The sequence below is a fragment of the Dipodomys merriami genome, unplaced genomic scaffold (genome assembly GCF_024711535.1).
Source record: "Dipodomys merriami isolate MVZ:Mamm:240054 unplaced genomic scaffold, mDipMer1.0.p SCAF_16, whole genome shotgun sequence".
NCBI classification, from domain to species: domain Eukaryota; kingdom Metazoa; phylum Chordata; class Mammalia; order Rodentia; family Heteromyidae; genus Dipodomys; species Dipodomys merriami.
This window is the reverse complement of record NW_027202937.1, coordinates 12,998,147-13,011,749: the sequence shown is the minus strand read 5'-3', so window position 1 is coordinate 13,011,749 and position 13,603 is coordinate 12,998,147. Positions and strand designations below refer to the sequence as shown.

Genomic DNA, 13,603 nt, shown 5'->3' with positions numbered 1-13,603 from the left:
ATAACCCAAGCTCAGAAAGACAAATATCATATATTTTCACTCACAGTGTAGACTTTTGAAAAATGACATGTTTGTAAAATTAGTACTGTTTAAGGTGGAAGAGGAGGAGATTGGGATCTAAAGGGCATAATTATGATCAAATTACATTATATATCTATGTATAAAAATTGTATAATGAAACCCACTAAAATTTGTTTGAATGGAAGGGGCATGAGAAGTAAGAAACATAATAGACAATGAGATGTATAAGACACTATGTTGAAATTGAACTTTACAACTTCTGGGGGAAGAGGGAGGAGTTAGGGAGGTGAGGAGGGAAAGATGGTAGGGGGAAAACAAAGGAGTAGGTAACAATGTTTGATAGGAAATGTACTCATTACCTTACTCACGTAACTGTAACCCCTTTGTATAGTATCTTTACAATAATATATATATTAAAAATAAAAAACAAAATAGAAGGTAAATTCAATGTACATTAAAATATAGACTGAAATATCACACAGAAGCCTCTTTGTACAACACATTTACACTAAAAGAAGTTTTTTAAAAAAAATGATTACATAGGAAAAAGAATGCTTGCAAGTTGTGGTTTTCAGTTCCACATAGTGCGTTGTGGTTTTCAGTTCAGAACTTAGATGTCACTGTCATGTAATCACAAATGATATTCCTACAACTTTACCAAAACAACTCATATTAGGAAGGAAGATGACAATACAGAACAATCTGCTGCCCTGAATTTTAGAGAAGCTGGGGTGCTGACAAGGAGTTACAGCTTATAGAAGCATACATACACAAAAGAAATGTTGTGAAACATTCTGAATTCAAAGACTCTGGAAAATGAATTTCTGAAGGTTTCAGTATGTATAAATGTGGGGTTAAAAAACTACTTCAAGGCCAATTCATGGAGCATCCCAATATTTTTGTGACTTTTATTATCTCCAGGATCTAGACCAATTCATACAGTAAATATCAGAAGAAAAAAATTGCTTCACTCTTTCGGCAAGAGAAGAGGTGAAAATACTGTTTTGAAGTACATCAGGATTCTGTTCTTAAAGACAAAATCAAAGACAAAATCAAGACAAAATCATTACCACACAGCCTAATTACACATATTTCACCAGCCATATCAAATGAACTAATAAAAACAAACACTTTCCAAAACTTCATATATATTATATGTTACATATGATATATATTTTTATCTTGTTTATTTGTTATCCTGTTTATTCATTACTCTTAATAGATTCTTGATAGCTGCTGAAATTTTACTAAACTTGTGGTAATAGTTTAGAGTGGTCAAAGAATTAATTGCAATAGTATATCTCACTATAGTTTATAATGTACTGTCCACATAGTCCATGATACAAATACTATGTCATTCATTACAGTTCATTGTGGATTTTTCTCCATTTTACATTTGCTTTATTTCCTTCTCAAACCTTAGAACTTACCTAAAATTAGAGATAGAACTGTCCATGACAATTCTCAAGAGACACAATCAAACTACTTCCTGCCACTCTCCAGTGGGAAGAAAATATGTCCGTGGGGAAAGTGAAAGGTTAAGGATTTGGAACACAGAGGAGAAATGCAGTGTGATATATTTAAGACACATGGTTTTTGGGGAAACTTCAAATAATAATCACATGATCAGTGTAGTACTGTGTAGCTTTGCATGCTTGTGTATGTGACTGTGTGTGTGACTGTGTGTGTTTATGTGTGAATGTGTGTGTGTATGTGTGTAGCTAGGGGCATTACTCAGAAAGATATGATATTCTTTCATGAGACATATAATCTTCCTGAGAACAGACACTGCCCCTGACTGTACTAAAGTTATCTCAGTGCAGAAGTCTTAGAAATGATGATGAGGAAGACATATTATCTGACTTTGGGGATGTAATAAGCAGACAAAATCAATAAATTGGCTCATCAGAAAGAATAACCCTATCAAATGTTGTGATTGAAGGTATGTTTATAGATAATGTCTTGCAAACAGTGGTATCTGAAAGATCGTAATGACAAAAATAGCCAATACTCAAGTGTTTTTCAATTCTTGTCATTATTTCAATTAATTATTGTCTCCTTCAATGAAGAGTATGACAGTTTATGTAGTAGCCTGCATAAATTCCCTGACAGAAAATAGTTATGTTTTCCTTAAGTAATTAGTTAAAAGGGAATTAAAATATTTATATCTTTCATGGTTTGGGAATGGAGATTATCCAGTACATAAAAATATACTCATCCAACAAACCAGTTTCTAGTAAGCTATATCAATGCATCACTAGCTGAATGTTAGATTCTTGTGTTTTTGTTGTTGTTATTGTTGTTGTTTTTGTCACTCATGTGGCTTGAACTCAGGACCTGGGTGCTATCCCTGAGCTCTTGCTCAAAGCTAGCTCTCTACCACTTTGAGCCAAGCACCACTTCCTGAATGTTAGATTCTTGATGAAGTAACTGGAAAGAAATTAATATAATGGAAAATCTTCCCAATGAATGTATATACATATATATGCACATATACCTATATATTATTAAAAATAATAATTACATAATAATGGAGCTATATATGCATAGTCACTGAGAACTACACTGCTTCAAATGCAGTGCCTAATAATATGGCACATATAAGTTCTAGGTGACAGAAGAAAGAAATTGCTATAACAAAAGTAGACTCAATAAGAACTGAAACAATCTATGGTCATTAATAATGACCACTAACACAAACTAAATCAATGGTGTTTCATTATTTTCAAAACAGGCTACTTGCAGCTTTGAACTTCTCCATTGGGCAACCTTTAATTGAGCAAGAAGTTTTGAATTTCAAAGGCTATTCTTTACTATCTATTTCTGACATGCCTCTAAGATCCATCCATATTTCACTTCCCCCAAATTCATCACAATTTGATAATTATCAGATGGAGAGTAAAAATGACTATCATATTTGGGATATTTGAGGAAAATAAAATTTAACTTCAGAAACTACACCATGCAACAATAGACAGAATACAAAAGAAGTCAGAGTAATTCTAGGCAATAGAAATTTTTTCCATACACAAGAATTTATTGATTGGAAAGCATGGAACATACAGCAGTAAGCAAAAGTAAATAAGTGAATAAAACTCATGCTTTATTTCTATATCAGAGGCTACTCTCAGATAGGAAAAATAGAAAGTCTTGATCACCAGATTGATAGAAATGCTTTCAGAAATGTATATGCTAGTGGAATGCAGTACAGAGGATGTAATTGACCAATACAGGACCAAAGGAAGACAGAATTCAGGAAGAGTTTCCAGAAAAGAGATAAAGCTATGTTGGTACTTGACAGATGTTTCACTGTGTAAACAGTTATAGACACAGACCCATGAGAGAATAAAATATGTGTAAGTAAGGTACGTACTAGACAGTGTTTATATTTACACATGACTTAATATGATGTCTAGTTTCATAAGGGATGAGATAAAAATTCTATTAGTTATCAGGAACTTGATTCATGTATTCTGAATCATAATCAGAAAGTGAATTTTAATTTACAGATAATAAAATTTCTCTTTTGCAAAGAATGCTCTGATAGAGTTGCAAAGCTGAGATCTCTCAGAAACATAGTGGAGACACTTTGTAAATGGCTTTGACATTGTCTTAATGTGGCTGCCCCTTCTTATCTTTCCTATCTCAGGATGTTTCTTACTCTCAACAACCCATTCTAATCATCTTATTGAGGTTAGTCTGTATCAGGACATACCCTAGCTTATAGCTAAAACTATTCAGAGTTTATTAAATTTCACTTTTCCTTTACTAAAGTATAAATACCACTTGTGGAGAAATAGATTGTATGCATTGTTGAATCTGTACAACAACACAGTAAAAACTACTCTGTTCTCAATATTTGTTGAATACATGCCTGAAGAAAAGAAAAACAATGCCAGTGGAAACTGAGAGAATTGAATCACTACAAGAACCTTTATCTAGTAGTATCTAGACAATTCATTAGAGCAAGAAATGGAGGGAGAACAGAGAAGCAAGTTTCATTTTTCCATTTCAGGGTGAATAAGTACATTTTTTAAGACTGGCACAGTCAACATAGCAAAGGATTATTTTTCCCTTTGAAAGGAGATGATGATTGGTAGTTCCTGGAGTTTGGGAACTTTAGAATTGCAAATAAGAGATTTCTTTTATTTAAAGACGACCCTAAAATTAATAACTAGTGTCCCTCATTTGAAATAAAACACATGTCAGATGACTTTGCTCTTCTCTTTTCCAGGAGATGAGCCTCAATTGCTCCCTGTGGCAGGAAAACAGCTTGTCTGTCAAACGTTTTGTATTTGCCAAATTCTCCGAGGTTGCAGAACAATGTTTCCTTCTCTTCACCCTCATCCTCCTCATGTTCCTAGCATCCCTGACTGGCAATGCGCTCATAGCGCTTGCCATCTGCACCAACCCAGCGCTGCACACCCCCATGTACTTCTTCCTGGCCAACCTGTCTCTCCTAGAGATCGGCTACACGTGCTCTGTCATTCCCAAGATGCTGCAGAGCCTCGTGAGTGAGGCTCGGGGAATCTCTCGGGAGGGCTGTGCCACTCAGATGTTCTTCTTCATTTTCTTCGGTATCACCGAGTGCTGCCTTTTGGCGGCCATGGCTTTCGACCGCTACATGGCCATCTGCTCCCCACTCCACTATGCCACACGGATGAGTCGTGGGGTGTGCGCCCACTTGGCGATGGTTTCTTGGGGGATGGGATGCATAGTGGGCTTGGGCCAGACCAATTATATTTTCTCCTTGGACTTCTGTGGTCCCTGTGAGATTGACCATTTCTTCTGCGACCTCCCCCCTATCCTGGCACTGGCCTGTGGAGACACATCCCACAACGAGGTGGCCATGTTTGTGGCCGCAGTCCTTTGCATTTCCAGCCCATTTGTGTTGATCCTTGCTTCCTATGCGAGGATTCTGGCTGCAGTGCTGGTCATGCCCTCACCTGAGGGCCGCCACAAAGCTCTCTCCACCTGTTCCTCCCACCTACTGGTGGTAACCCTCTTCTATGGCTCCACATCTGTTACCTACTTGAGGCCCAAGGCTAGTCACTCACCTGGAACCGATAAACTCCTAGCCCTCTTCTACACAGCGGTGACGTCCATGCTGAATCCCATCATCTATAGTTTGCGGAATAAGGAAGTGAAGGCAGCCCTGCGGAGAACTCTGGGCAAGAAACTGGTTTTGACCCATGGATAGGTAACAGAGAACCATGCAAAGCTGCTCTTTCAAAAAGACATTAAATAAACTATAATTCCTGTGCAGTCTATCTTCTAATATGTCTTGTAGATCTCTTCTTTAGTAACTTACTGTAAAAGGTAACTCTGAGCTGGATTATAATTACAAATTGCTGGGAGGAAGTTGGCTATGAAATGCTTCAATAGGTTAGATCAACAATAGATAGTTTTTCCCAAAATATTCTCATCTCTGCTGAGACTTAACTATGTCAGTTACGTCTCAGAAGATTACCAAATTCTCACTGCACATTCTCAGACATCTTGTAGACAGCAATAAGCCAGCTGATTCCTACCTCCTCACATGCGTTCCATTTAGCTCCTAATTCTCTATACTTTTGAAATACATTATTTCTTCCTATAAAAATGTTTAAAATGTACTCAGATTCCTATTTTGGCACATAATTTAGAGTGGCAGCATTGTTTATAAATTTTGTGTCCTAAAAAATTATTAACAGCCAGGCACTGGTGGCTCACACCTATAATCCTAGCTACTCAGAAGGCTAAGACCTGAGATCTTGGTTCAAAGCCAGCCAGGGCAAGGAACTCCATGAGACTCTTTTTTTTTAATTTAATTTTATTTTATTTGTGAACATACTGTACAGAGGAGTTATCTCCAATAAACCACCAGAAAACTGCAACTGGCACTGTGGCTCAAGTGGTAGCGTGCTCAGGGACAGCGCCCAGGCCCAGAGTTCAAGCCCCACAACCAACAACAACAACAAAATCTATAGTTTCAGAAACTATTGGCTGCACAATATGAATCTATTTGTTTAATTTTTTGAAATATAAAATTGTATCTGTGGCTCACAACATATAAAGTCCTTATGTAAATATGTCACAATATATGCTAATGTATTCAGTTATACATATTTAATTAGAAAATACATCTAAAATATTTTGTCTCAGTAGTTTGTAATTTATAGTAAAATTACCAACAAATCTAACAGATCTAAGTGTGGAAGTTATTAAAATAATTTTATATACCTTATAATAAATCATGATTGAGATACTCTTGTTACAGTTACTATTTATTAATGTTGAAAAATACTTTAATGACCAACAAAGATCATTGGATTTGAAAGATAAATCCTATTTGTCCAACATTTTACCTAACTAATAACAGCTAAAATATGGCCTGGTTTCCCTTTTTTTCTATACTTGAGGAATGACGTATGCATTTCAGGGATCTAAGTGTGAGTGAGAGAACTCTTCTATAACATTGACTGACATCAAATCATATATTATTGAGAAAGTCCCTCCTTTGTGTTTCTCCCTTGAGAAAGCAGCATTCTGGACACTAATCAACTCTGTTATCATTAGCAATTTGGAAATAATGATCCCTAAAGTCTTAGGGAAACCCATAGCCAGTGTATTTTATTTATTCTCATCGGATTTTCTCCAAGGATAATTGCATAAGAAATATTTTCATTCCTGTAGGTTGTGCGTTTTTTTTTATTTCAGTGATATTCAGTCTAGGAGATAAACTCTACTATGTTAAAGTCATGTCACCAGTGACTTTCTGTCCATGCTGACAGTATAGTTACATGATCTAGAGGATGTAAGTAATTGCATGAGTCTCTTCTATCATCTCTCTCCTGAGTTGCCTCTAGTCCCATATTGGTCCTCTCTCAGTTGACTACTTTCCTGACTGATTCCTTGTGACTCTCTTAGAGATGACTTCAGGAGTCTGGCCAAAAGTCTGAACTTTGTGCATCTTTGTTAAAAATAGTCATTACTCATACTGTGAGAAGAACCATGAGAGAACTGTGAGGGGAAATGTTAGGAGGAAGAGAATTCTTGATCTTTTTGGGAAAAAAATGAGGAGGGGTGATTTTCTTGTAGACAATTTTTCCTTTCCAAATGTCACTGGATAATCTTTTTATATTTCAGATTTGAATGGTTGCTTTTTTACAAACCTATTATGAGATGATATTATATGTGCACATACATGCATTGATTTGTGACAGCTGTCATTAGATTCGATCCAAGGGTTCCTTTCAAACCACAAGTCATACTTGAGCTGCAGAGAAGGCAAATGTCTACCAATCTGACCTCTACTATGTAAGCTGTCTCTCAACAGATTGAAGAGAGTGAAGTCACCCGTTTAGATAATCAGAACAAAAATTAGGGTAAGTAGAAGGCTCTCCTAGGAAGATTACTTATAATCTAGATATCATTAAAATATTTTAAAGATTTATCATGACCCTAGTATGGAAGATGTGAGAGGAATAAGTCTGTTATTTAGGTATTATCTGTGATTCTTGTAGACTCATAGCATATATGCCAGTGATATTCTCTTTTGTAAAATTAATTCACTAGTTTGTGGTAATCATTTTTTTTTTTGAGAGTCGTGGGGCCTGAACTCTGGGTCTGGGCGCTGTCCCTCAGCTCTTCAGCTCAAGGCTAGCACTCTACCACTTGAGCCACAGCGCCACTTCCGGCTTTTTTCTTTTTGCTTATGTGGTACTGAGGAATCAAACCCAGGGTCTCATGCATGCAACGCAAGTGCTCTAACACTAAGCCACCTTACCAGCCCCAGTGGTAATCATTTCTTACCATATACATATATCAAAGATATCATAATACATAATATATTCAGGTTTTTTGGGGGTGGTTCATGGGGCTTGAACTCTGGGCCTGGGCGCTGTCCCTCAGCTCTTCAGCTCAAGGCTAGCACTCTACCACTTGAGCCACTGTGACACTTCCAGTTTTCTGAGTGGTTTATTGCAGATAAGAGTCTTCTGGACTTTCCTGCTTGGGCTGGCAGAACTCAACCTCTTGAGTAGCTACAATTACAGACATGAGCCACCGGCACCCAACAATATATTCAGTTTTTGTTGATTGTAGATCAAGAAAGCTGAGGAAAAAAAAAGATTTCAGTAAATATTGTGATCATGAATGTTTACAAATTAAAAATGAACTTAACAATAATTAAAACAATCTAACAAGTTATCAAACTCATTGAGTTTTAATATCATCTTTTGAGTACCTATTATTTCAATACATGTTACTTGGTGAATTTTTAAAGTCACTGAAAAATAAAATAAATTATAATTATTTTTCAAGTTGTATCTGTGTTTACCTTCGTATCTAATCATGTGATTTTAAAATTTGGTACAAAATTGGAACATTAGTAATCCCTGGATTTATGTTTATGATTAAATTCATGTTTAGGAACACATTCCATTTTACAAGACTTTAAATTTAACATGGATTCTAAAATTTTTAAAGTACACAAAATTTAATATTTTCTTAATTGATGGGAATAACTGATGTTTAATTTCAATATGGTAAAATAATTTGCAGACTAGTGACTAAAGCTGAAATATGTCAGTCTGAGATATATTGGTTTTTTATTCTGAGCAGTATTAAGGAAGTGTGTTAAAAAGTGTGAATCTTTATGTAGAAAATGAGAATCTATATGGCATATTATTTAGGGTTTTCTGAGTGGAACTCTTTTCTTAATTATCTTTAAGTAGTTGGACAAAGGGGTTTCAATTCAACGTGTCCGTGAGTTCAATGCATCTTGTTTGACAATTTATTCCATATTGATTAAAAATAAACAGTAAATACAAAGTACAAAAGAGTGAGGGTAGAGCTCCCCTATGACCCAGCAATCCCACTTTTGGGCATTTACCCAAATGTTTACAAACAAGACCATACCAAAGCTACCAGCATTATTAACCATAGCTAAGATATGGAACCAACCCAGATGCCCCTCAGTAGATGAATGGATCAAGAAAATGTGGTATATATACACAATGGAATTCTATGCCTCCATCAGAAAGAATGACATTGCCCCATTTGTTAGGAAATGGAAAAACTTGGAAAAAATTATATTAAGTGAAGTAAGCCAGGCCCAAAGAAACATAGGTCCCATGGTTTCCCTTATATGTAATAACTAGTATATGTCTGAGACAAGCAGAAAAGGTCAGAAGTTGATGTTAGGTGAACCCCAAGATAAGGATTCAAATGTTTTTTCTTTCTTGAGATTGTTTCTAACATATTTATAAGATTATTTCTTTGTTGCTTTGTATGTCCCTCCCCCACCGTATAATCCCTGCTTTCACTGTATTTGATGTTGGTATAATTTGTGGAGGGGAAGGGAAAAAACAAATTGTTTAAATAAGGATACAGGTGGACCCATTGCAACAATGAGATGTATAAGATATTATGTAGAAAAACGAACTTTACAACACAACTTTGGCCAGGGGAGGGGGGGAGGGTATGGGAGTAGGGGGAGGGTTGGGGTGGGTGGGTGGCAGATGGGAAGGGATGAGAAGGGGAAACAAAGGAGGAGGCAACAATGCTTGATAAGAAATGTACTCATTACTTTGCCCATGTAATAGTAACTCCTCTGTATGGTATTTTTACAATAATAATAATAATAATAATAATAATAATAATAATAAAAGAATGGGGTTGAGTTGAATATTTTATATCTTCTATAATCTAGTATACATTAAGAGGAAGACCTTCTCTTTATAGATATATCATTATTTGATCCTCCAAATTATTAAATATTACCACCTGGCTCTAGGACTTGTTTCAAAACATAAAAAAATTAAACAAATTCATTAGTCATTAAGAAAGGCTAACCAATTTATAAGATTATTTCTTTGTTGCTTTGTATGTCCCTCCCCCACAGTGTAACCCCCGCTTTCACTATATTTGATGTCAGTATAACATGTGGAGGAGATGGGGACAAACAAGTCGTTTAAGGATTCAGGTGGACCTGTTGCAACAATGGGAAGTACAAAATGTCATGTCAAAACCAACTTTACAATGTCGGTGTGTGGGGGGGAGGGGGGTATAATTGGGTGGGGGGAGGGGGGAGGCTGGGAAGGGAGGTGAAGGGTAAACAAAGGAGGAGGCTGCAATGCTTGGTAAGAAATGTATGCATTATCCTGCCCATGTAATTGTAGCCCCTCTGTACAGTATGTTCTCAAATAAAATTAAATTAAATTAAAAAAAAAGAAAGGCTAACCATTTCACAAATAGTATACAATGCATCTTGATCAATGTCACCCTTTTATCATTCTCCCTCATCTCTCCCAACTCAACTCATGTTCCCATTTTACTTGGTTGCATTTTCACATATGTATATTGAATATTATCTATACACATCTAAACATTTGGCTCCAGAATTAAATTTTTTATAATTTACTAACCCCCATTTTGGTAAAGTTTTACTTTTTATAATAAACAAAATTCTGAACAAAATGACAAATTCATGGTTTAATTTTCCTAGAAGTAAAAGTAAATAAGTTATTATAAAGGAAGAGAATTTGGAATCATGGATGATAACATCATAAAAATGAATAAGTAAATAATATGATGAAATATGTTACAATGCAAACTGTTTCTTTCATTTATAAAAAAGAATAATGGCAAGTGAAATGACAGAGATATACTTTGTCTTCTTATGATCCTATCAAATGCCAATATCATGTCTTTAAATGAGTTAGTGTAAGTGACTTTCCCCTTACTTTAACCAAAAAAACATCATGTAGTTATGTGTCTCAACAAATGTATTATCATCTGAGTTTGAGTGTGTGTGTGTGTGTGTGTGTGTGTGTGTGTGTGTGTGTGTGTGTGTGTGTGTGTACTTATTAATTCCTTAGAAAGGCAAAATAAAAATTTAACAAAATAAACAACAGGAAACAGGTACTTGAAAGGGATAAGATGGGATTAAGGGGATGAAGAGGAGGAGAAGAGAGGGTATGGCCAAAATTTTAGTGTATATCCTACAAAATTAAGAAAAGTGAGGGAAGGGGGATAGGTTGGAAGGGATGGGCTGGAAGGGATGGGTGAGAATATTAAAAGGGGTGACATGGATCAAAACACATTGTATTCATAAACTTTTGTTAAATGGGAACTCCTTTACGCAACTACTTAAAGATAATTTTTAAAGGAAGTATGACATTATTGATCTTCCCTGTATACTGAAATACATCTGCTTCTGACTCTGTATCACTCTGATTAAAAAATTCAGTGTAAAAAGTATCACATCCTACTTTATCTGTGAGACTTAAAAGACAAGAAACGTATTCTATTTGCTTTCCTGACCAATGCCTGACTGCATTCCAATTTATTTTGTTATGAATAGCCACTCAAAATCCTTTAAATAATGGATAATTAAATTCATCATATCAATCGTCTATATGTATATACGTATATACTTACACACATAGAGGACTGATGATATATTAGCTATATATTGTACAATTACATATGATATAGTTATATTACATATTATATATAATTTTGTATATAATTTCTTCTTTTGTATCCAAATCAAATATATATTCAAATGGTAAGCTTTTCTTAAGTAGATTATCTTCAATAATAACTATTAAAAATGTGGAGGAAAGAAAGTGAGACAGTAAAAAAAAGTACAATACGTCAAATGTTAATTGAGAAAAAATGACACCAAACATGCCTTTGTGTTTAAGAATATCTTTTTAGTAGTCACTTATTTCTTCTCTGTGTAACTTCAAAGCTCAAACGCTCATCTAAAACTTTATGCCAAATATTGTAGATAAACAGTAACAATGCTTTCTCTAAACTGAATTCTCCAGGAATTCCCACCTTTTTCTCTTGCCTTAGAAGACAAATGGAACAAAACAATGAAACTTCTTGGGGCGATTTTATTTTGCTTGGCTTCTCAGACCAACCTCAATTGGAAGTTATCCTTTTTATAGTGGTTTTGACATCCTACCTTCTGACCCTTGTGGGCAACACAGCCATCATCCTGGTATCCTACCTGGACTCCAAACTGCACACGCCCATGTATTTCTTCCTCACAAATCTCTCCTTTCTTGATCTTTGCTTCACTACCAGCATTGTCCCTCAACTACTATGGAACCTGAAGGGACCAGCCAAGACCATCACATCCACTGGCTGTGTCATCCAACTCTATGTGTCCCTCTCCTTAGGTTCCACTGAATGTGTTCTTCTTACTATTATGGCATTTGACCGCTACGTGGCTGTGTGCAGGCCTCTCAGTTACACTACGATCATGCACCCATCATTTTGCAAGGCTTTGGCGGGAATAGCCTGGCTAAGTGGAGTAGGAAACACTCTTATCCAAGGCACCATCACCCTTAGGCTTCCTCGATGTGGGCATCATCATCTCCACCACTTCTTGTGTGAGGTGCCTGCCATGATCAAGTTGGCATGTGTGGACATCCATGCAAATGAAGTCCAGCTCTTTGTGGGTACCTTAGTTCTTCTCCTTCTTCCTATGGCCTTGATCTCAATTTCCTATGGATTCATTGCACAAGCTGTGATAAGAATCAAGTCATCCCAAGCTTGGCGCAAGGCCTTAGGAACATGTGGTTCTCATCTACTAGTTGTATCTCTTTTCTTTGGGACCAGCTCAGTCATATACATTCAACCAAACAAATCCTACGGTCATAATCAGGGCATGTTCCTCACACTCTTTTACACTGTTGTGACCCCCACTCTCAATCCCCTCATATATACTCTGCGGAACAAGGATGTGAAAGGAGCTCTGAGGAGATTGCTGAGGAGGGAACAAAAATTCTAATGGAAAAAAAGTCAGGAAATGGTGGCCTTCCATTCTGGTTACTTAAGAATACAATGTTAAAGAACAACTTCCAAATACACACATGTACCACTTACTTATCTCTCTAACTGTACATGATGGCCACTACTGTCTCAAAAAAGAACATTCAAACTCCAGTTCTATCATGGAAACTCATTAGTGTCACAGCTCAAAGTAGATAGTAAAAGTGGAAGCTTTCATAGATCTTTTCCACAAGTAAATTCCAACATACATATTAAAGAGCTAAAAGAGTGCTTACTGGTAAATTTAAAAATTAAGACATACAGACTCATGTGAGATCATTGTATTTTTGATTGCAGATGAACCCAGTTGTAAAATCCTGCAAATATTTTGTATATATTATCTCTGTTCTTTCATAAAACAATCGCAACAAAACTAAACTTGAAAATGTAGGATGAGCCTAGCACAGTAGCTCATGCTTGTAATCCTAGCTACTACTCCAGGTGAAAATGAGAAGACTATGGTTTCAGGATAGTCAGGAAAAAAAAGTTTATGAGAAGCTCATCTCAAAAATAAGTGGCAATGGTGGCATATGCCTGTCATTGCAGTGGTTGCATCACCTGGACAAAAAGCATGACCCTATCTCAAAAGAAACCAGTGAAAAATGGCTAGAGGTATGACTCAAATGGTGGATTGCTAGTCTACCAATCGTGATGTCCTGAGTTCCCAAACCAGCACCTCAAAATAAAAGAAAGAAAAAGTAACAGTGCCTGTAAGCAAAGCATTAGATCTGTGAATCCACGTACAATGCCA

General features: G+C 36.1%; 2 protein-coding genes across 2 annotated transcripts; both read left to right on the top strand.

Annotated features, from left to right (window-relative positions):
• Nucleotides 1-4,258: 4,258 nt before the first annotated feature.
• LOC138827969 (olfactory receptor 10C1-like) lies at nucleotides 4,259-5,221 on the top strand. Its single transcript, XM_070023542.1, has one exon. It carries the CDS (start codon nucleotides 4,259-4,261, stop codon nucleotides 5,219-5,221), a length of 963 nt encoding a protein of 320 aa, XP_069879643.1.
• Nucleotides 5,222-11,875: 6,654 nt separating this feature from the next.
• Nucleotides 11,876-12,811, top strand: LOC138827968 (olfactory receptor 2G3-like). The gene has a single exon (XM_070023541.1). The coding sequence runs from the start codon at nucleotides 11,876-11,878 to the stop codon at nucleotides 12,809-12,811; it is 936 nt and encodes a 311-aa protein (XP_069879642.1).
• Nucleotides 12,812-13,603: the final 792 nt, after the last annotated feature.

Coding starts and splice junctions, on each gene's coding strand:
- LOC138827969 (XM_070023542.1), top strand. CDS start 4,259: ATGAGCCTCAATTGCTCCCTGTGGCAGGAAAACAGCTTGTCTGTCAAA.
- LOC138827968 (XM_070023541.1), top strand. CDS start 11,876: ATGGAACAAAACAATGAAACTTCTTGGGGCGATTTTATTTTGCTTGGC.